The 21,673-nt window shown below is 47.3% G+C and overlaps 10 protein-coding genes across 10 annotated transcripts; 6 read left to right on the plus strand and 4 right to left on the minus strand.

Annotated features, from left to right (window-relative positions):
* Positions 1–699: 699 nt before the first annotated feature.
* V8C40DRAFT_167216 (major facilitator superfamily domain-containing protein) lies at positions 700–3,236 on the plus strand. Its single transcript, XM_083211551.1, has one exon. It carries the CDS (start codon positions 1,126–1,128, stop codon positions 2,830–2,832), a length of 1,707 nt encoding a protein of 568 aa, XP_083066795.1. The 5' UTR covers positions 700–1,125; the 3' UTR covers positions 2,833–3,236.
* V8C40DRAFT_166903 (glutathione S-transferase family protein) lies at positions 2,982–4,209 on the plus strand. The gene is made up of 4 exons (XM_083211550.1): positions 2,982–3,227; positions 3,290–3,596; positions 3,659–3,742; positions 3,805–4,209. The coding sequence occupies exons 1-4, from the start codon at positions 3,131–3,133 to the stop codon at positions 4,100–4,102; spliced, it is 786 nt and encodes a 261-aa protein (XP_083066796.1). The 5' UTR covers positions 2,982–3,130; the 3' UTR covers positions 4,103–4,209.
* A 208-nt stretch (positions 4,210–4,417) lies between these two features.
* Positions 4,418–5,940, plus strand: V8C40DRAFT_259881 (methyltransferase). Its single transcript, XM_083219065.1, has 5 exons — positions 4,418–4,901; positions 4,956–4,969; positions 5,059–5,145; positions 5,229–5,470; positions 5,527–5,940. The coding sequence occupies exons 1-5, from the start codon at positions 4,488–4,490 to the stop codon at positions 5,619–5,621; spliced, it is 852 nt and encodes a 283-aa protein (XP_083066797.1). The 5' UTR covers positions 4,418–4,487; the 3' UTR covers positions 5,622–5,940.
* Positions 5,941–5,946: 6 nt separating this feature from the next.
* On the plus strand, positions 5,947–7,454 carry V8C40DRAFT_259886 (dipeptidase). Its single transcript, XM_083219066.1, has 3 exons — positions 5,947–6,169; positions 6,225–6,384; positions 6,460–7,454. The coding sequence occupies exons 1-3, from the start codon at positions 5,956–5,958 to the stop codon at positions 7,343–7,345; spliced, it is 1,260 nt and encodes a 419-aa protein (XP_083066798.1). The 5' UTR covers positions 5,947–5,955; the 3' UTR covers positions 7,346–7,454.
* Positions 7,272–9,310, minus strand: V8C40DRAFT_259891 (cytochrome P450). The gene is made up of 5 exons (XM_083219067.1): positions 9,135–9,310; positions 8,852–9,083; positions 8,248–8,790; positions 7,642–8,181; positions 7,272–7,579 (listed from the first exon to the last, which is right to left on the minus strand). Exons 1-5 carry the CDS (start codon positions 9,192–9,194, stop codon positions 7,443–7,445), a joined length of 1,512 nt encoding a protein of 503 aa, XP_083066799.1. The 5' UTR covers positions 9,195–9,310; the 3' UTR covers positions 7,272–7,442.
* Positions 9,311–11,006, minus strand: V8C40DRAFT_259896 (S-adenosyl-L-methionine-dependent methyltransferase). Its single transcript, XM_083219068.1, has 5 exons — positions 10,509–11,006; positions 10,276–10,457; positions 10,099–10,214; positions 9,639–10,046; positions 9,311–9,582 (listed from the first exon to the last, which is right to left on the minus strand). The coding sequence occupies exons 1-5, from the start codon at positions 10,976–10,978 to the stop codon at positions 9,526–9,528; spliced, it is 1,233 nt and encodes a 410-aa protein (XP_083066800.1). The 5' UTR covers positions 10,979–11,006; the 3' UTR covers positions 9,311–9,525.
* Positions 11,007–11,184: 178 nt separating this feature from the next.
* On the plus strand, positions 11,185–13,081 carry V8C40DRAFT_259903 (cytochrome P450). The gene is made up of 6 exons (XM_083219069.1): positions 11,185–11,384; positions 11,439–11,484; positions 11,540–12,081; positions 12,138–12,425; positions 12,494–12,771; positions 12,833–13,081. The coding sequence occupies exons 1-6, from the start codon at positions 11,214–11,216 to the stop codon at positions 13,017–13,019; spliced, it is 1,512 nt and encodes a 503-aa protein (XP_083066801.1). The 5' UTR covers positions 11,185–11,213; the 3' UTR covers positions 13,020–13,081.
* Positions 13,080–18,014, minus strand: V8C40DRAFT_259906 (acetyl-CoA synthetase-like protein). Its single transcript, XM_083219070.1, has one exon. It carries the CDS (start codon positions 17,976–17,978, stop codon positions 13,254–13,256), a length of 4,725 nt encoding a protein of 1,574 aa, XP_083066802.1. The 5' UTR covers positions 17,979–18,014; the 3' UTR covers positions 13,080–13,253.
* A 284-nt stretch (positions 18,015–18,298) lies between these two features.
* V8C40DRAFT_259910 (SRPBCC family protein) lies at positions 18,299–19,116 on the minus strand. Its single transcript, XM_083219071.1, has 2 exons — positions 18,755–19,116; positions 18,299–18,695 (listed from the first exon to the last, which is right to left on the minus strand). The coding sequence occupies exons 1-2, from the start codon at positions 18,998–19,000 to the stop codon at positions 18,456–18,458; spliced, it is 486 nt and encodes a 161-aa protein (XP_083066803.1). The 5' UTR covers positions 19,001–19,116; the 3' UTR covers positions 18,299–18,455.
* A 557-nt stretch (positions 19,117–19,673) lies between these two features.
* On the plus strand, positions 19,674–21,156 carry V8C40DRAFT_259913 (cytochrome P450). The gene has a single exon (XM_083219072.1). It carries the CDS (start codon positions 19,950–19,952, stop codon positions 20,955–20,957), a length of 1,008 nt encoding a protein of 335 aa, XP_083066804.1. The 5' UTR covers positions 19,674–19,949; the 3' UTR covers positions 20,958–21,156.
* The last annotated feature ends 517 nt before the right edge of the window (positions 21,157–21,673 follow it).

Consider the following 21,673-nt stretch of genomic DNA (forward strand, 5'->3'; position numbering starts at 1 on the left):
CTTTAATATTATATAATAAAAAAAATATAATAATTTAAAAATTAAAAAATTAAGTTTTTTTTTTAAATTATAAAATTATAATTTAAATTATAATATCTTTTTTTAATATAAATCTTTTATAATATTATTATATTTTAATTTAATACTTAAAAAATCTAAAGTAAATTCCTAAGGTAATAAACTAAAGTTAATTAATATATATTAATTAAAAAAATAAAAAATAACTTTAAGTAAATATAATTATAAAATAAATAAAATATAGAAAAAATTTAATTTATATTTAATTTTAATATTTTATTAATAATTATTTATTTAAGTTATTTAGAAATTCAAAAAATTAAATTTTATATATCTAATTATTTTTAATAACTTACTTAATAAAGTCCTTTTATACTTAGTAAACCTATAACCTTAGTATTAAACCTTATGTATTATAAAGTATATATCTTAGTAACCCTGCAAGGCTCTTCTATAATTAACTATTTTTTCCGTATTTTTCCCAACAGGTACATACTTCAGATCAGGTCGTAACATTATGCTTCCCGCTGTCGTTCATTACGCAGGCTAACCCACTTGGATATTGTAATACTCGTATATCATTGGAGACTTAATAATACACGTATGCGGAGGACAGATTGCAGGGTATGATTTCATGAATAAGTTGATATTATGTCGGGAGATACCTGGTTAACGACCCTAGCGTTACGAATGGCTATCTTGGGCGACAATTGACACTAGGTAAATAAATATAGCCTAGTCCATCGGGTAAAAACAGGTACCATCCCGTGCATGTTTAAGGTAAGCGCTATTCTAGCGTCGCCCTCGGCCACCGGCTCAGATGTACTATTAGCTCGGCCGATCGATCGCCCCTCGTTTTGACGACATGCGGAGGCTAGGGACGGAGTACGTTCTCTGGATACGTGGAAAAAGTCCTATTTGTAATGCTAAAATCGTCAACACCTCTTCACTTCTTCTTTTTTCTTGTTTCTCCATCTACCTCTCACTTTTCCTCCACGGCATCACTTACCAACTACGCCCTCCTATAACATCAGCCGCTTATTCGCTACGCAGCCCGCCACACACAAGCCCGCCATCGTCGCAACGCAGGATTGACCTGCGTTTCTCATGCAGCTTCAGCAACTCAACCCTATGGAGCCCATGGCAGCTCATGACTCCGTCCCCTCCAGGGATGAAGAGTGGGCCTCGGAGCAGCTCGATCGCCAGAAGAACAAACCCGAACTTGAGAAAGAGGCGCAGGCATCCCATCCCCCGCGAGACTGGCGGTTCTGGATTGTTTTTCCAACTCTCTGCCTGAGCGGGCTCGCCGTGACGATGGAGGGTAGTATCGTCGTTACCGCGCTCCCTGCCATCTCACGCGCACTGAACACGTCCGAATACGTCTGGGTCATCAATGCCTACACGTTTGCTTCTGCCGTGTTTCAACCGCTCACTGGCTGGCTTGCCGAGGTATTTGGTCGGAAGCCTGTGATGCTCGTCTGCATCGTGCTCTTTGGAGCCGGCAGTGGCGCCGCCGGCGCCGCCGACTCACTGCCTGTCATCATTGTTGGGCGGCTGATCCAGGGGGTGGGTGGTGGAGGCATTCCTCTCGTGGCCGAGCTGATAATCAGCGACATGGTCCCTCTTCCCGACCGCCCGAAGATGCTTGGCATTGTCATGGCAACTTCCTGTCTGGGTTTGGTTCTGGGACCGGTTATCGGGGGCATTGTGGTTGGCCATACTACCTGGAGGTGGATTTTCTGGATCAATTGTCCCCTGGCCGTTGCCTCCGCCCTCTGTTTGTTTCCCATTCTAGGTCAACGGACTCAGCAGCAACGCGATGCCGCTACTAACCTAGCTGCGATCGCCCGCCGCTTTGACTGGGTGGGTAACTTCTTACTGCCAGCCAGCACTATCTCCATCCTTCTCCCCCTCACCATGGGCGGCAAAATGTACGACTGGTCTTCCTTCCGCGTTATCCTTCCATTGGTCCTCGGCGTGGTTGGGATGATTGTATTTGGCATATACGAAGCTTATTGTCCCCACCCGCTGATCCCCTTACACCTTCTACGAAATGTCTCGGCAATCTCCCTCCAGCTGCAGAACTTCATCCAGAGCATGCTTCTCATGTGGGTAAATTACTACCTCACCATCTACTTCCAGGCTGTGCTGGAGCTCTCGGCACAGCGAGCTGGGTTCAATCTCATGCCCACCATTGTCGGCATGGTGGTATTTTCCATCCTAGGCGGCATCGTGTCAGCCATGTTGCCTGGTCGCCAGTCTATTATTCTAAACATCCTGGCCTTCTCTCTCATGTCCATTGGTCTTGGCGTTTTCACTAGCTTTGACGCTACTACATCCACAGCGGTGCACGCAGTCGTGCAGATCGTTATAGCGGCTGGGAACGGACTTCTCCTAGCGACCCTTCTGCCCGCCCTGCAGGGTTGTTTTTCTGCTGATGACGTTTGGTCCGTGACGGCCCTGTTCAACTACCTGCGCAGTTTTGCCATGGTTTGGGGCGTGACTATTCCCTCGATCGTCTTTGATCTCACTGTCGATCACCACGCCAACCAAGTTCCGGCAAGTGCTCGTGGTCTCCTCGTGCAGGGCGGAGCTTATGCCCATGCCTCTCAGTCCTTCATCCGCTCCTTCCAAGGTACGGCGCGGGACGAGGTCATCGCGCTCTATGTCCGCAGTTTACGAGCTACGTGGTGGGGGGCGATGAGCTTCGGGTTGCTCGGGCTTGTCCTGGTGTCACTGCAGTGGAACCAACGGCCCGTCGGTACCGCTGGGAAGCGGCAGAGCGCAGAAAATGTCTCGTCGACTAAATCATAAAATTACAATCAGCAATCTACAATTAAAAACAATGCAGGGTATCATTAGAGTACACTCCGAATCAATGGTGATGGCACGGGCTGAGGTTGGAGCTATAGCCGACTAATACTGAACCACTCCGCTCGTTGAGACTGTTGTTTCCGAGCTCGGTTGCCGATAGAGTGAATCGACGAATTTCTGAAACAAGTGACGCGCAATACATGAAGGTATAAAGTACCTATGCGAATTTTGCCCATTAGATTCCTCCTTGATCCAGCACTTTGTGTCATCTGTCCATAAACTCCAGCGAGTGAAAAGTATGTCTTTGCTGTCCAGGCCAGGCAACCAACCGAATGGTGAGGTAGTGGTCGGTGATGTTGAACATGATGGCCGCGTAGTTCTCTACATTATCAAAGGTAAGGGCCTTTCATCTAACGGCATTCTGCTTAAGGTATGGTAAAATATTAACGAGCCCTAGCCGATGAAACGTCCTACATTAATTACATCAAGCCATTGATCCTAGCTCAGGAACTCAATATCCCACACGTTATTTCCTTGATCGACACCACCTCTCAATGGGCTTACCAGATTCACCCAGAGAGGATGGTGCCTGCCCTCAAGGACCTTGATTCTCAAACGGGTGAGCAGATAAACGTCTTCGAAGGTACAGCTTGTCTCCAGTACCTGGCAGATCGGTTTGATGCCGACGGCGTTTGGAGCGGCAGCACGGCAGCGGAACGCGCGGCCGTTATGACCTGGACGGCCTACCAGACTGCAGGCATCGGGTAAGTGAGGATAAGATCTAAATGCCGGCCAGAGATATGATTTCTAACACGTGTTTGCACAGTCCAACTGCCAAATATTGGCTGTATTTCATGAGAGGATATCCAACGAGACAGGATCCAGTGCAGTTGCCACGAACCATTGCCAAGTATGTGAGAGAAGGCGAATGATATAGGATTTCGATGCTAATGGAATGACGTCGATTGGCAGATTGCATGCCAACGTTCTTAGGCAATGGGATATCCTTAACGACCGCCTTGCTTTGCCAGAACAACAGTATATCGCTCTCCGGGATCGCCCAACCCTTGCCGACCTATCATACTTTCCCTTTGCAATGCCCTGGATGTTTACCTTCTTGGATGTGGATATAAAAGATTGGCCCCATATCCAGAAGTGGGCTGATCGAATGCTCGCTCGTCCAGCAATACGAGATATCATGTCGAGGGCGAAGACATTCGGACATGGCATGACCGCTGAGCGGGCTCGGGAACTCAAAGATGCCATTTAGCCTTTTTGCTCTCCTGGGACGGACCCCGCAGTTGGATATGTACTGGTCCGTTCAGTTGAGTTGCTTTCATTACACGGCGGACAAAATACTTACATTCACATTTCCAACGGCGACATGTTCCGGGTTCAAGAGGGAAACGCTTGGCTTGATCTGAAAGGCCCCCTATGCCTACGGCAGTCGGTGTCATCGGCGTGAGCAACGGAGACCGATGTAGATGTTACCTTGTGCTTATCCCGTGTGGAGAAGTTTCTTACAAAAGCTCCCTTCGGTCCTTCAGCGAGGTAATTCGTACTGCTCGATCAGCATATACTTGGATAGTTGGAAGCCAGATTATCTCTTAGATCTATCGTATCTTTGTTTCGAAAGCAACACATACAATACAACTATGGCAGTCACTTACCCCACCTCCATGAGATTCATTGAGCCATGGGCTAGACGCGGCGAAATACCTTTCATCCGTACAAATGCTCCCACAGGGTATGATTATATGAACTTCAATTGGGTTGAGCACGATGTGAACGTGACAGATGCTCGACCAATGAAGCAGGAATTTCAGCTTGATCAGCATGGCTTTGCTTACCGTGATGACTCTGAAGGAGGCTCTCCTTCGATGCTCCAGCTACTCCGAAACAATAATGTCGATGAAGTCAAGGCTCAATATTATCCGCATGTCGAGAAATTGATCCAGGAAGTAACAGGCGCTAGCCGCGTAATTATTTTCGACCATACCTCCCGCCGACGTCGACCCGAGATGGGAGCGTATGAAAATCCGACTGGAAAGGAGCAGCCTGCGACTATGGTACGTTGAGTATCCCTACTTTGGACTTATCATCTGGTTGACATGTTTCATTAGGTGCATTGTGACCAGTGGGTTACCTTTTTAAGCATCTTCCGCGACCTTTCCCCCCTCTTTTTAAGTTGGCTTGAAACCCTGTACCGAGTCTAAGACGAAATAGGTCAACGAAAGGCGCTCTTCGCCGTCTAGAGCAGAATGTTCCAGGCGATTTACAAGATGTTCTCAAAAAACGAGTCGTGATGATCAAGTATGCCAACTGAAATCTCTGCTTCATCCTTACTTAGTCTAGTTTGGTTATCTTTCCATTGTTATGACGACTGACGGCTGCAGTGTCTGGCGCCCTCTTCGAGGCCCTGTAGTGGACTGGCCCTTGGCTACCATGGATTATCGCTCCTGCGATCCAGACCTGATCTATCCGACTGACCTTCTTGATAAGGCTGATGGTTACCGGGGACAAACAGTCACCTTTGGGCATTCAGATAAGCAGAAATGGTACTATTTAGATGGCCATAGGACTGACGAGGTCACTCTGATCAAGATCTGGGATAATAAGAATGATGTCGTGGGCAAATGTGAGTGCTCAAGTGCAATCCACGGGGCGAATAACCAAATTGACTCTTCAACACAGTATGCCCTCACGCAGCATTCAAACATCCTAACACTCCTATCGAAGCCCCTCCTCGCGAAAGCGTTGAAGTCCGCTGCTTTGCAATTTTTGACTAAATGCGAAACCACTTCAAGATGAGTAGTGCCGCAAGAAGATAAATTGGGCCCGGGTTAGAATTGAGATAATTATAATTATCATGTAATTCGATGTGTAAGCACCTGGGAAGAGCCTGATGTACAATCCCCCACGATTCTGCAGATAGATTTTGCCCAATTAATTGTACGTACGGAATCGAAAATTAACTCCCCAGGATAGAGAAAGTGTCACGGTTGGATGGGCTTCGGTCCGGTAATGTCCTCGGTCACCGCTCGGCCTCCAGCAAAAAACTTTCTACTTTAAAATATAAGAATTAAAGCATCAAAATACACCCCAAAACGCAAAAGGGCACCGATGTATACCATGAGTGAGACAACCATACTCTTAGATGATGCGGGATGCACCCGCGACAGCTCTCGAATCAAGCGGCCTGCAGTTTCCATTTACCATGTTCTTCTAGCGGTTGCCTGCTTCCTCGGTAGCATGAGTGTTGTATTCCACTATTATGCCCTTGCGAAGCTTGGCCAGCCCACAGCGGAAGACATTCTTCGTTTAGCACCCCTTATCGGTGGGATCAATGGACCTGGATTTGTAATTAGATTTAGCTGCTGATATTTACGTAGACGGACATAACGATTTTGCCATTTGGATTCGAGCTTTCTACCAGAATCACATATACCAGCAAAACTTTTCTGGGGAGATTCCCCTTTATGGACAAGTGGATTTCCCCCGGCTTCGCCGTGGAGGCCTGCGAGGACAGTTTTGGAGTGTCTACGTAGAATGGTAGGTCGATAGGTCCCTACATGCTTCGTACATTGCAACATGCTTATTGTCTTTCTTCGTTTCTCTTTTTTCTAGCCCAAGAACCTCCAATGACCATTCCGATGAGGCATATTTCGAGATTGTACGAGATACCCTGCAACAGATCGACCTCGTACAGCGTCTTGTCAATGCCTATGCCGATAGGCTTGTGCTCGCCGATTCGTCCGCCGACTTCTGGCGCGAATTTAGCCAGTCAAGCCGGATTTCCAGTTTCCTTGGTGTCGAAGGTCTCCACCAGATCGCGAATAGTGCGAGTGTTCTGCGCCTATATCATCGCCTCGGGGTCCGATACGCAACACTAACGCATGAGTGCCATAACGCTTACGCCGACAGCGCTACGCCCAGGATACCCCTGCATCATGGCCTGTCGAAAGCTGGGGAAGAGCTCGTCCAGGAGATGAATCGGCTAGGAATGGCTGTAGATCTAGCACATGTTAGCCACGAGACGATGCGGAATGTTTTGGCCGTCAGCACCGCACCAGTCATCTTTTCCCACTCTTCTGCCTACGCCGTCTGCCCACACGAGCGTAACGTGCCCAATGATGTGCTTCATCTGCTTCGAGAGAACAGGGGTATTATCATGATCACCTTTTATCCAGAGTATAGCCGCTGTGGTGACTCGGACTTGGCCAGCCTTGGCGACATTGCTGACCATATTCAATACGTCGGGGAGCTCATCGGATACCGATACATTGGGCTGGGGTCTGATTTCGATGGCATGCCCGCGGGGCCCCAGGGGTTAGAGGATGTGAGCAAGTATCCAGACCTAATCTCAGAGCTGCTACATCGTGGAGTCAGCAGGGACGATCTGGCAGGCGTAATTGGTGAAAATATATTGCGCGTCATGGAGGAGATCGAGCGGGTGGCGGCTGATAGCAGTGATCAACTACCCTTAGAGGACGATGTAAAGCCCTTTTTCTAGAACCTGCTGATGGAGTCATATCGACACTGAATTATACCACGAGTCTAAATCTAGATGCTAGTGGCTGCCATGTACACAAAGCCCCCGGTCTATTCAATCAATGCGCTACCAATTGTAATTTCACTATCAGCGGTTTCTTGACAAACATCACGAAGATCTCCTGCTTCACTCCCCAGCCCATGCATTCTGGCACCAATTCTGCATCGAAATTCCAGATGAATCGCGCAATTGTCGCTATACCTCGGTTAGCAGGACAAAATGTACGAGCGATTATTACGAGAGAGGGGATGCCGCACATCTCGCAAATGCCCAAGCCATGTTTTTGCCCAAGCAGTTCCGGGGCCCTGTAGAGAAAGGTTGGTGGGCCTTTTTGTCATCACGGGCAAAACGGGCATCTCCTAACCACCGCTCAGGATGGAACTCGTTCGCCCGCGTAAAATTGGCCTCGCAAAGCGCCGCTGCGTATCCATTTATTCCGACAGCGTAGTCGCCAGGAACGAATTTTCCGATAATGGTGGCGCCATCACGCGGCGTGCGACGTGGGAACGTACTGGGAACTACAACGAATAGACGTAGGGCTTCTTCGATCACGGCATTGAGAAAAGGCAACTTCTGAAGAGACAAAAAAGTCAGATCTGACTCCTTGGAAAAAGTACTGCGAATCTCATTAGCCAGGCGATTCCAGACGGCTCGATCACGCATTGCATAGTAGAGACACCCGCAGAGAAGAGTTGCGTTGGTGTCACTGCCAGCCGTCATGAGAATGGAGGAAGTAATTTCCAATTCGGGCACCGTCATGCCTGTTTTCTGGTTGTTTTCGCGTAGGAGATGGGAGACTGCCATCGGTCAATTGGGGCACACTTCGAGACAGAGATATGGAAATTGTACACAGAGGCACTCACCGAAATCCTCGCGGTCAGTCCCAGCATCAATTCGCTGGCGTGCCATCTGTGTCGTGATGTCAAATTGCTTCTTCCACTCACGCCCTAGCCAGGCGAGGATAAGATTGACCAGGATATTGCGCGAGAGCCAGGCAGGCAATCGCCTCCAGGCCTGAATGTATAAACCCTGCTTGACATGGCCGCTGACCATGCTGACCCACGGATGGAGCTCGCCCTCAACTGTACCCTCGAGGCATCGCAGAGACTTTCCAAATGACAGGTCCAAGATCACGTCCATAGCGGCACTTGTCAGCCACGGCAAAAGGTCCAGCTGTGGTCGATCGCTATGTTCCTTTAGTTTCTGTATTAAGAGATCAACATAGGAGGTTATGAGAGGCTCTTGGCGTGCTAGGGCTCGGTCGGCGAAGGCGTGAGCAAGGATACCTCGCAGGCGGATGTGGTCGTCGTTTTCAGCCGTGACGATGACAGGTACCGAGTTGATTGATTGAGAATACCACGTCGTGTCCTTTTCCATTCCACTCCTCATCTCCTTCGTCCGCCATGCTTTATCGTTTCATCATTGTCAGCATGACGTGCCTCTACACCAGTAAATATGTTGACCTACAGTGCACGTCACGGTATGCCGCGCTGGAGTTGTAGGACAGCTCATCTGGTGCAATTCGAACAACTTCTCCGTATGTGTCATGCCACTCCTTCACTTTGTAGGGGAGATCTCCAATCAATTGATGGTAAACATAATGGAGTCGAGTCGCATGACTGAGCCACGGGCCAGGATATGAGCGCAACGGATGGAGAAATACGTTGCACAAAGTTTTGGCAAAAACAAAAATGCATAACTGAAACAATCAACTTAACTCTACAAAAAGCGGAATGCAGCGTGAACTTACAGACGCAAACGCAATGAGGCAGGCTCTCCCAAGCCCAATGTTCCACTGTTCAATGGCCATTGTGGTGACGTTAGGAGTGAACGGTGGTCCTGCAAAAGGAAGATAGTGCGGTAGAAGAATTTAGACAGGATATACCAATAGACAGTACCCTGCAAACTCCAAGTGTGCGGCTTGACTGTCATTAATGGGCTTGAGATATGTCGGTGGCCGGCAGCGGCCCGATTACATTACATTTACGGGTCATTGAACATAAGATTCGGGGACGTTTCATAGGGCTGTCTTATCGATAGAGTGGAAAATAGTAGAGATAATCGAATTATCTACTCGACTTCTGAATCCAATTCTTGGAAATTATTCATGTGACTCAAACGGTGACAGAAGGATTGCTCTCTTAAACCAGATGCACTTCAATCAACTTCGTAACGGCAGATCCGTGAATCTTCACAATCTAGAGAGAATAAGTATGCATTAATAGACAACTGGCAAAGCTGAATTGCACTGTACCTGCAGACGGGGATCGGCCTCCTTCAACAGCTGTTGAAACTGCTTCCTTGTTCTTTCTTTCGCCGATAGCGTCACCATCATACACATATCACCTCGCCGTAGTGTCAATTCTTGGTCACGTCGCATCGACTCTCCGGGTGACGGTAGAACGCCTTCATTGATGAGTAAGGGCGTTGCTGGACCGGCTTTTTCCAGCGCAGCCACCAGGGATCTCAAGATACGGACACAGTCAGCATCTGGATGGTTGTGCAGGCTGTGTTTCATAAAATAAGCCTTTGCATTTGTGACAGGCTGCGGCTCGAAAAAGTTGTGTTGTTGAAATTTGACCTTGGGTGCAAGCTGATTGTCTGAACCCAGAGCTGGCGGAGGGAAGAGATCCTGCACGAGAAAGGAGATGTTAGGGAAATGCTAAACACGTTAGTAAGCTGAAAGCAAGCGCATTGTCAGTGGCACTTGGTACCTTCGCCAGGAAAATAGAGACGTGGCCTGCTCCTCCACCGACGTCAACCAAAACCCCATTTTCTAAGGAGCTCCAATCATAGCATTCACGGAGACTGTTCATAGATTCCTCATCAACTAGAAGAAGATACCCCATTAGTGCGCGCACGTCATTGAATTATTACCGCCGGCTCCTTACATGCGGTCGCGCCCTCCATGGCTTTGCCAAATCGATCTGCGCGTGCTGGATGTTTCTGATAGAAGTCATAGATGGATGAACCAAATCTAAGGGAAAACGGGGTCAAGTCCGCTCGCTGCTCGTGTGGGCTTTTTTTAATTGCCTCCGCCGTGCTAGAGGCCGCTTGGAACATTTCGTCATGCCTGCTTGATATTCAGAAATAGTTCCCATTGATATGATTTTGGTTAACCCACTGGGCGGCTAGAGCACAATGAAAAGGTTCATCTTGTGCTAATAGTTTAGATATAGCAGTATGAGTAAAAACTTCTTCTTCCACCTCGGTGAAAACGCCATGGATAGCGAGCAAGCGCATTACCCGACCAATTCGGTCTTCATCCATACCAGCGCGCTTAGACAGCTCTGATAATGTGATGTGGCCAGACAGCGGAACAGAGTCAAACAAATGGAACTCAAAAGCCACTTGAAATGCAACTAGATCATAGTGTGAGAGCTGCAAATTATGGAGAAAGGTTTTGGGGCGGACGACTCGTAACAAAAGTTCTTCAATGCTGTTTTGCAAGTCAATCGTCAACGAGTCCCACTCGGCGCGCTTGTACTGCGTCGTTTCGCCTTCTTCCCTTTCTATTTTATCCGCCAGAGACTTGGCCAGACTCTGGATTTTATCTCCTAGTTGCAAGATCTGGCTTTCAGATTTAGTGGCCATTTTGTTTTATCGTCAACCAAGCTGGTACACAATTGTTGAGTATAGATATTACCGTACAGTTCATTACATTCAATATTTAAATTAAGCTTTGCATTCGGATTGAGAGCTTGGACTTGCCGCGTCGGCGACCGCAGTTGGCACCGGTGGCCGATGGAAGAGATAAAATTCGTGGCTTTTTGTGCAGTAAAATTGAGTAGCTGGATAATTGATCATCCATTCAAATCAAGAAGAAAACATGTTGGGTCTGAGTACAACCGAAGCAATCGTGGTCTCGGCCATTGTTGTAGCCCTGTATCTGGCCGGGCTTGGTATCTGGAGGCTGTTTTTACACCCTTTGGCAAAATTTCCAGGTCCACGCATAGCTGCGTTGACGCGTTGGTATGAATGCTATTTCGATGTCTATCTAGTACGTCTTCCGCTTTTTGACAAGTTAGCATGATGTTTGTTGACAAAAGTATAGGGAGGACAGTATTTTAAAGAAATTGAACGCCTGCACTCTATATATGGTAAAATGATAGAGATCCCGAGACAATACAGCTAAAGATAATGACATTCCTCAAGGCCCTGTGGTCCGCATTAGTCCAGAAGAGCTGCACATAAAGGACCCCGATTGGGTGACAGAATTATATCCGCTGGGTAACAACCGGCCTCGCGACAAGTACGCCTGGTTTTTGTCAGAGGGAACAAACGCAACGAGCTCGGCCACTGTGAAACACCATGTTCATCGCCAGCGACGGTCCACCCTATCTCCAAACTTCTCCAAACAGTCCATCATGGGCGTGGAAAGATCGATAATCCAACAAAGCATCGACAAGATGTGTGACCATCTAGACGACTTCGCCCAGGATGGTACTCCTGTCGCCGTCGGCACTGCATTCGCCAGCTTAACAGTCGACGTCGTCCTTCAGATGTGGTATGCGGCTCCACCGGGACAAACCCGTCGCTGGTCCTTTTTCCCTGCTTGGACCGAACCATTTCCAGCGCTGCTCAATGCATCGCATTTTCTGCGCCATTTCCCCAAGGCTTTTTTACTGCTGATACTCATCCCCAAGGCCTACTGGGATTATATGCCTGGGACTTCCTTGCTCTTTAAATTACAGCAGGTTAAGCATCAAGATCCGGAACAGACAGTATGTATCGAAACTAACAAGCTCTCTAGGCGTCGTATAACCTCGCCAAGGAAGCAATGGAAGATTCCACAAAAGAGGAGAATAATTGTATAATTAGAGGGCTAAAACGCAGTTCGTTGCCTTTCAGCGAGCGCTCGCTATCTAGACTTTCCGATGAAGGGTTCAGTTTTGTCATGGCAAGCACGGAAAGCACCGCCCAAACACTAGGGGCTATCATTTACCATCTCGCTGATAATCCGGATATTTTGGCGGAGCTCCGCAAGCAGTTGACCGATACGCAGGATTCATGGAGTGCTTTAGAAGAACTCCCCTATCTAGTAGGTTCACTATTTTTTGTGCATGTGGATGAACCTGTAAAGACTAAAGTGCTTATCCTTCCCCACAGCGTTATATCGTCATGGAAGCTATGCGTGTAACAGCTTCTGTCACCGGAAGACTAACTCGAATTGCCACAAATGAGGACCTCCAGTATCAAAATTGGCTTATTCCGCGTGGCATACCAGTCAGCATGGATCACCACTTTACACACTTGGATCCTGTTATTTTTCCGGAACCACATCGTTTCAACCCAGACCGTTGGAGAATAGCGGCGGAAAGGGGCGAATCTCTTGAGAAATATTTCCTGCCCTTTGGCCGGGGAAGTCGCATGTGTATTGGAATTAAGTGAGTATCAAAATTTCTGAGCGAGTCTTCTGAGTTGGAATTAATGAGGATGAAATTTCAGTCTTGCCAAGGCAATTATCTATCTCTCAATCGCGAGGATTGTTCGACGGTACAACTTTGAGCTTTATGGGACTACGCGAGAGGACGTTGATGTCGTTCGAGATAATCTACTGGGCGCAGTCAACACTACCTCCAAAGGAGTACGGGTCAAGCTTTCTCGTAGGGTGCATATAGAAGCTGAGGATTGATAAATGACTATGAAACCTGTGAATATAGGCTTTATGCAGTAGTGATTGAACATGAAGAAGGCTCCATTTAATATCTACAAATATGAACGTAATCGACGAAGTAGTACTATATTTCCTTAAAAGGTTCAACTGATAAATTTAACCTATCTCCATTTTCTAAACTGGGGGAAGGGTAGGGGGGCGGCGATTTGGTTCCAACGGCATTATGTTGTCTCACACCTCAGCAATTCCAATTTAAGCTGTCTTCATGCTAGCAAAGATCTGTCGCAACTCTGTACGAAGCGATGTATAAGATCCTCCCTGGACTAGCAGCTGCAGAGTGGTGAGAAGCAGCTGCGCAATCTGGTGGACAATCTTTTGTGGATAGCTCTCTGGATCATGCTCTATCCGCAGCATCAATTTATCGGCCGAAACAGCGGTAAACTCAAACATAAGTTTAAATTTAGACCCTTTAGCCCAAATAGGGAGAGGTTCGAAACCCGGTAATTGAAAAAGCTGATGGTCCCTGTGGTCATGGAAAGTAACCATGATGTCGAAAAGAGGATGATTGGGATAGTCCATTTCAACCCCGAGGTGACACAGCAGTTGATTCCAGGCCACTGCATGACCCAAAGCCTGTTGGCTGTGATGCTGGACCTCATGCAGGAAATCGGCGACCGTCTGTGCCTTATTTGACTGATCTCCGCGAATGCGGATTGGCAGCGGCTCCAAAAACAATCCTATAGTTTTTCGGGCTTTAAGTGTCTTACGGTTGAAGTGTGGTCCTCCTAGGACGACATCAATTTGCTCATACTCGACCTGCAGCGTCAATGCTATGGCTGCTAGGGCCACTTGATGCAGCGTGAGATGTTGCGCCGCCACCAAACTTGTCATCCCTGCGAAGGTGGCGGGTGGGACGTCGATAACGAACGAAGATCCTCGATAACTCGAACGGTCAAAGTTAACCTCAAAGCTGTTATCCGACCCCCGTGACCCGGCTAAGTATTTCGTCCAAAAGTCAAGGTCGCGAGCACTCGTTGTAGTGTTTTGGGCTACAACCTCGATGTAGCGCTGCTGCTGTGTTTTGGGCAACGGCTCACCACGATAAAGCGAGATCACTTCCTGGTTCAAAATCTCTAGCGTGGTGAGATCGCACACGATGTGGCTAACCACTACGAGCATTGTGTCTCTTGAAATTATTACCCGAATGGGATGATTCTGATTAAGTTGGAAAGGGCGGTTCACTTCAAACCACAGATTGAACTGATCTAGGCGTTCCACCTGGGGTGGACAATCTGCGTATTTGCGACGGACACCTAAGCGTCGCGTCCTCACGCATAGGGATCTCAGAATACGATGGCGCATAAGCACCGTGTTCCAAGCCGCTGTCAGCAGCCGCCGATCCACATGTGCTGGATCGAATCGAGCGGCAAAGCAGACGTTAAATGCGGACGAGCCTTCATTGAGCTCATACTTCTGCCACCATTCCAGCTCTATGGGAGATAGCTCTTGTTCGTCTATCTTTCGTTGGCTCAGTACAGTCATTTCTCCGGGCATGGTCTGCAACATCAGGCGATCCATCATGTGAGCCATTTCATGTAGGACTGGAAACTTCATAACTAGGCGGATGGGCACATGGCAGCCAAACTCTTCGCTGAGAGCTGTAGCGAGATGGAGTTGTAATATCGAATGTCCTCCAAGGTTATAAAAGTTGTCCTCACGGCCAATGGGTTTGCTCCCAACAGGATCAAGGACCGAACGCCAAAGTCGGGACACACGACTCTCTGTCGGTGTCAATGGCTTTGCCACGGGAACTGTAACTGAAACGACTGTTGCCGCTGCCTCTGGCCGTGTAGTAGAAATGGCTTTGTAGTCTCGCTTGCCCGCCGCAGTCATGGGAAATTGGTCAACAGCAATAACGCGCCTGGGCACAGCATGTACTGGAAGCACATCACGCATTCGCGTTGCTAAATGCGCAGTGTCGATCGATCCTGGTGTTACCATTGCCACGAGATAGTCTTCTTTGTGAGCAACTGCAACAGCAACAGCCGACACACTCGGATCAGCCATGAGTATACGAGCTTCCAGATCGTTCAAGTCAAGGCGGTAGCCACGAAGCTTAATCATGCGGTCTTTTCGGCCCAAATAGACAATCTCTTGGCTCTGGGCATCCCAGTAACCATGATCGCCCGTCCGATACATCATGGCATTGAGGTTCTTACACACTGGATCTGCACGGAACCGCTCTGCAGTTTCTTTTGGTAGTCCAATGTAGCCCAAAGCCGTCTGCACGCCAGCGATACAGATCTCACCGATGACGCCAGGCGGTACGAGAGCCAAATCCCTATTCATTATGTAGACACGGGTGGAAGGGTTGGGTCGCCCAATAGTGACAGGTTTACCAGGTAATAACTGCCCGATGGTGGCACCACCAGTCCCTTCAGTAGGGCCGTACATGTTATACAGGGTTTTGATTTCGCTGATATGATCGTTGACTTCAGTAGGGACGGGCTCTCCTACCAGATATATTGTGTCCAATGAAGCGAACTGCGTCATGTCCAGAACTTTTGCAATCGATGGAGTTAGGATGCATGCATTGACGCGAGACAAGTGCGCAAACGGGTCTACAGAGCTCGGCAGCACAAGTGTGGCTCCGTAGCTTAGAGTCGAGAAGATCTCGTGGATGCTGCCATCAAATGCAACTGACATTGTCTGTGCTATTTTCCAACCAGGCTGCGCCTTCAAACGCACCGTCCAGTCTGATTGAAAAGCAACTAGGCCCGTATGGGTACATATGACTCCTTTTGGCTTGCCTGTGGACCCAGAAGTGAAACAGATATATGCAGGAGCTTGGTGGTCGATGCTAGATACCTCTGTATTCTTCTCTATCGCCTCTGTATCTCGTAGCGACTCTTCGATAGACATGGCTGTTGTACAGCCTGTAGGTTTCACATCAATCTGGCTTTCAAATGGGCTGAGGAAGACCTTGGCTGCAGCGGAGGCATAATAGCTCTCTCGTAACCCATGCGGCAGGTTGGCATCGAGGGGACAGTAAACGGCACCAGCAAGCAGAATGCCGTATATGCCGCAGATCCACTCCACCGACCGATCTGCATGAAGGCAGACAACATCTCCTTTTGCTATGAATGGGGACAGCCTTTTAGCCACCTTTGATGCTGCGGTATGTAGCTCTGAGTACGTCAATCGGCTATCGCCTTTTTCGACCGCAATATGATCTGGGTATAGACCTGCCGTGCGCTGGAAGAGACTGGTAAGATTATCTTTGATTGAAGGCAACCGTGCTTGGGCTGAGTCCCAATTCCCAAAGAGGCGAAGCGTGTCGCGGCTCTTCTGAGTCAACAGATCATCCTGATATTGGCCTATCTCTGTATCAGATGGGCGTGAGAGGATGGATAGTGCCTGCTGGTATTGTTCAGAGAGGGTCTGCATATCTTGCGTCTGAAACACGTTGGGGTGATATTGTAATCTGAAAGTACCGTCGGTCTCGATGAAGATGCTTATGGGAATATCTGTCTGAGAAAGTGAATACGGGCGTTCAATTGGAGACGGCATCTCCTGACTATCAACGGAGGACATATCGAACTGCATGCTCAAGGCTGACGCAAAGTGGCGGTTAAATCCGTGCTCTGGAAGACTCCATTGGAACGAGGCTAGTTCAACTAGCCCATGAAAGACGGTCTTCAAGAACTGCCTGATGGTTTGCTTGTAGTCAACATGAATATGAATTGGCAAGGTATTTACCAACGGGCCGATGGCCTCGTCGATGTCTGGTATGGGGAGATTCCGCCCTGACAATACAGCACCAAAAATTACTGTATCGGAGTCGGTGAATAAGGTCAGCACAAGGGCCCACGCGGCATAGCAGATCGCCGCCACCGTGATGCCATTTTGCTTAGCAGTTATGGTGAGATCGATGGGTGATTGAAAGGAAATGAACTCCGGGGTTTCGCTGGCTTCTTGTGGCGAAGGGAGTAGAAGCTGACTACTAGCGGAGGGGTACTGAGCGTAGCGTTGTTGCCAAAACTGCTTCGCTGTCTCAGCTGAGGCCTGTTGAAGCTGATATAATCTAGCTGCTACGCCAGTGAAAGATGGGCTTGGTTGCACTGTCATTCCAGCAGCTACCCGACGAACCTTTTGTAGCAGCAGATTGGCCGAGTATCCATCAACAAGGGCATGGTGTACCCGCCAGACGATGGTGCTTATGTGGGTGCCGCTGTCGTCGTCAAGCAGAGTAATAGCCTCGAACCTGTTACCTAGCATTACCTGACACCCTTCATCACTCTGATCTATGTCCAAGAGAGATGGGAGATCATCTAATGCCGCACGATAAGAAGTCCAGTCCGTAACGGTCAACTCCCTCCAGATGAAAGGAGCTTCCGCCTGTTCTATCAGCTGGCCACTATTCCTCAAATCGAATTTCGTGCGGAAGATGGGCTCCATCCTAATAACCGTCTCCCAAGCGCGGCGTAGGACAGAAAGACGATGTGGCGGGTGTGTTTCAAAGTAGTTGATTATATTTCGCGCCGGATATCGCTGTGTTCCATATATAAGAGCCAATTGCATCTCTGTCATCGGCGTGTGTTTCTCAGGGTTGGAGTCTGAAGGCAACGACATGTCAGAGTCGTTGGAATCTGTAGATGTGCCCTCCGATATGTAATCTGAGTCGTCCCTCTCGTCATCATCATCTGTTGAGGACAATGTATCCGGAAGTGGCGTTGCTGATTTTGGTGTTGCTTGTACTGCGCTATTGAGAATTGACGCTACATCCCGGCTACCCAGTACAGACTCGACCGAGAGTTGAACACCGTGTTGACGGCATATTGCCGCCAGTTTGACTGCTGATAGAGAATTTCCACCAATCTCTATAAAAGTTTGATCCATGCCGATATTAGAGGCGGGAATATCGACCATAGCGCCAATTTGGGCCAGCACCCAGCGTGTAACGGAGTCCTCCATCATATGTAACAGTATTCTGTGAGGATTAATCAGATTGGGTTGTGTACGAAAGATCGAAAGAATATTTGGAGAGAAAGGCCGTAGTTTATGTTAGTTGTGCGAGTGACGCTGATCTGGCCCTGGCATGCTCGAATTGTACCCTGGTTGCTGGACCATCGCCGGTGGCCGACGAGCCGTTCCCTGTGTGTCTCCTAAGTTATTACGGCTTATCTTTATCTTACTCCATCCTACGTTTTGCCGATCTTGTATTCGCTCTTCGGACACCAAAGTCCCGAGGGCTAATGCCACAGGATGCGTTATGCACGTGGTAAGAGGCCGTCAAAGTCGCCGGCAAACATCAATCACCGAATATGTTAAGGACGAATAGGGGAGATATACGCCGCAATAACACTGACTGGTGATTCACTTGTACAATATCGGACCAGAGAGTCATCCATCGGAACGAACACCATTTGAAATCATACATAAAATCCTAGACAATCAATATAGCTTTCCATCTATCTTCAGTTTTCTCATTGTCTCAAGCCCCTCCATGAGATTTTCCTTGGCCTTTTCTGTATATTGGGCTCTAAACTTGTCCCCTTCGGTACTGTCGGGGTCGGTTCCGCCATACGGAATACTATACTCTAATGATAGAAAGAGATCATCTAAATCACCAGAAATACCGTGAAAGATGACAGTAGTAACCTTATTGCCAGTGGCTAATGTTGTACATTCAAACTAATATCCGGTTCAGCTTTCTTCAGTTCGTTTTCCAGAATACTGCACATAAACCGCACCTTAAATTTGTCAACCAATATCACTTCTTGCTTAATGTCTGGCAATGCATTGTTTCGAAATCTCAGTGTTCGGACAGTTCGCTCTCCTTCTTTTAACACAGTCTGACACGAAGCTATGGCGCTGGTGAAGGTCTCCGGAGCTTGAGCAAGTAAGACACAACCCTGCCAAACATCGTCCCGCGTCAAGCGGGGTGATGCCTGAACAGTATTGACAGGCGCCGTAAACGCAATATGAAAATGGCTCATTTCAGTGATCTGGCGCGTGTGAATATCCTCGAATCTATATGTGATTGTTGTCTGCTTCTACATCTACATATACCCTCAAGAATTAGTGGCCGTATTTATGTCCAACTTCGAGTTGGATAGGCGTCTCAAAGCTTGCATTGAAGTTACCCTTGATGTTTTAGTCTTTGTGTTTGGGTAGTTTTCGGGCCGGTGCCGGTGTCCGATACAACGGTAAATATTGCCAAATATCAAGGACCCATCCCGGTCGTTGGGTAATAATTTTCTTATACTGGCTACCACTACTGAAGTCTTATCTCGATTTGTCGTACTCGGAGAGTTTCCCAGAATGGAATCCGTTCATTCAGTGTTGGAGGCTATGCACGCCAATGACCACCGCATTCTTCTATCGAGCCTGCTTGGTCCTATAGTACTGATTTTTTGCTGGATCCAATGGAGATATGTGTATGCTGCGAAACCTGACTTCCCAGTTGTGGGAAGTATAACGGAATCGGATTTCCGAAAGGCATTAGAAGAAGGTCATCGATTAGTACGTATTATCGAGATAATTGAGTCGAACGATGCATGATTGACATTTATGGACATTCAGTATCCGAACAGCCCGTTCATTCTCCCCACTCCCATGCATCCAACTGTTATCTTGCCACACAGCGTAATTAATGAAATTAAAAACTTACCCGAGAATGTAGTTTCGTTGAGGTAGCTATACTTGTATCCCATATAGCTCATTGTATCACTACTAAAAGGCGATAGACAACACCATTATACAATCTTTGTGGGTAGGTTTACCAAATTTGGTGAACCTGCAGACGAGCTGGACACAGCCATCCGCGTAGACTTGACGCGCAACGTAGAGAAGAATCTGCAGCTCTTCCAAGAAGAAGTCCAATACGCGTTTGCACAGAATGTCGGCGACTGCGACACCTGGACAGCAATCCCAGGCTACGAGCGAATGCTAAAGATTATATCGCTTCTTAGTTCTAGGGTTTTTGTCGGACTGCCACTGAGTCGCCAAGAGGAATGGATCAAAACAACGTGCCAGTATGCCTTGGATGGGGGGGCCGGAGCTCACGCCCTTACCCCATTTCCACCAGCTTTACGTCCGTTAGTAGCGCCATTTCTTCTGGGCTCTTTGAAAAAGCACCGTACTCTGGCCAGGCGCATGATGCAGCCCTTGCTTGAGAAATTCGAACAAACGAATGGACAGAATGAAGACATGGGCGAGGACGAGATCACCGGCGGCGATTTGATCAAATACATCTTGTCACATTACAAGGAGCCAGTGACGGCCGAGCGCCTCGCCAGGGATCAACTGATCGCTACTTTTGTTGCGATGCACACGACAACGATATGCTTGACTCAGACACTATTCGATTTGGCGGCGCGCCCTGAGTATGTCGCGCCTCTGCGGGAAGAGCTAGAGGCTATACTTGCGGACGACAGTCACGGAGACGGTCGATTACACAATACGAATCTGGGAAAGCTCAGCAAAATGGACAGTTTCATCCGAGAGAGTCAGCGGGTCAACCCTCCTGGATTGGTCACCATGCTGCGTCATGTCACGGCACCAGGTGGTTTGCGCCTGTCGACAGGGCACGTTATCCCACAAGGGACTGTGGTTGGCATCTCAAACCACGCGGTGACACAATCCTATCCCGACGCCAATGTTTTTGATGGATTCCGCTACCATAAATTGCGTCTGCAACCCGGCCACGAGACCCGGCATCAGTTGGCCACAACCGGGCTTGACGCACTTAGCTTCGGACACGGCAACCACGCTTGTCCAGGCCGTTTCTTTGCAGCCAGTGAGATCAAGGTTGTCTTGGCCTATCTATTACAGCATTACGATATCAAACTTGAGGAAGGGCAGGGCAGGCCGGAGAATCACCATCGGGGAGCAATTGTCTCTCCATCGGCGGAAGGAACTGTGCTTTTGCGTAGGAGGCAGGCGTCATCTTAGATATTATGAGTTATAATCATTCTTCTGCTATTTATTCTCCCTGAGTCATTTCCGTATTCATGTGTAGTGGTTTATATATTGTAGAAGAGAATAGGTAAAGTTGAAGTATATATATAAGGTATCTACCCCCCTTTTATTTATAAGGAAATAAGTCTATAGGATAGATTTTTGTTTACTATAGTAGAGTGAACTTATTTAGAGTATATTTAATAAATAATAAATATTTTTTTAATTTAATAGAGCTTTAGTTGAATATAAATTTAATTTCTTTATAAAATATAATATTATAATAAACTAGTATTTATATATTAGTATAAATAGTAATTTCTAAGGGATAAAGCCTAAAATAGTTCTAAGGTTTATATTAATAAATATATTAGGTTAATGTAATAAATAATTTATTATTAATTAGTAAAATAAATAAAAATAAATATTTAAGTTTTAATTTAATAATATTATAAATACTAAAAAAATAATTGGTTATTTAAGTAATATAATAAGCTGAGCTCCTATAGGGTTAGTATAAGAGGAATTCCTAAAGGATAAACTTTATATTAGGTTTATATTAGCGGATAGGCTAAGCTAGATTAGTAAGTAATTAATAAAAATAAAAAGGTTTATTTATATAACTAGTAGATAATATATTTATAGTATAATTAAGTATTATTTTATATTTATAATTAATTATTTAAATTATTTTAAATAAATATTATAAA

The sequence above is a fragment of the Trichoderma camerunense genome (assembly GCF_050948025.1).
Source record: "Trichoderma camerunense strain CBS 138272 chromosome Unknown V8C40scaffold_47, whole genome shotgun sequence".
In the NCBI taxonomy this organism is placed as follows: Eukaryota; Fungi; Ascomycota; class Sordariomycetes; order Hypocreales; family Hypocreaceae; genus Trichoderma; species Trichoderma camerunense.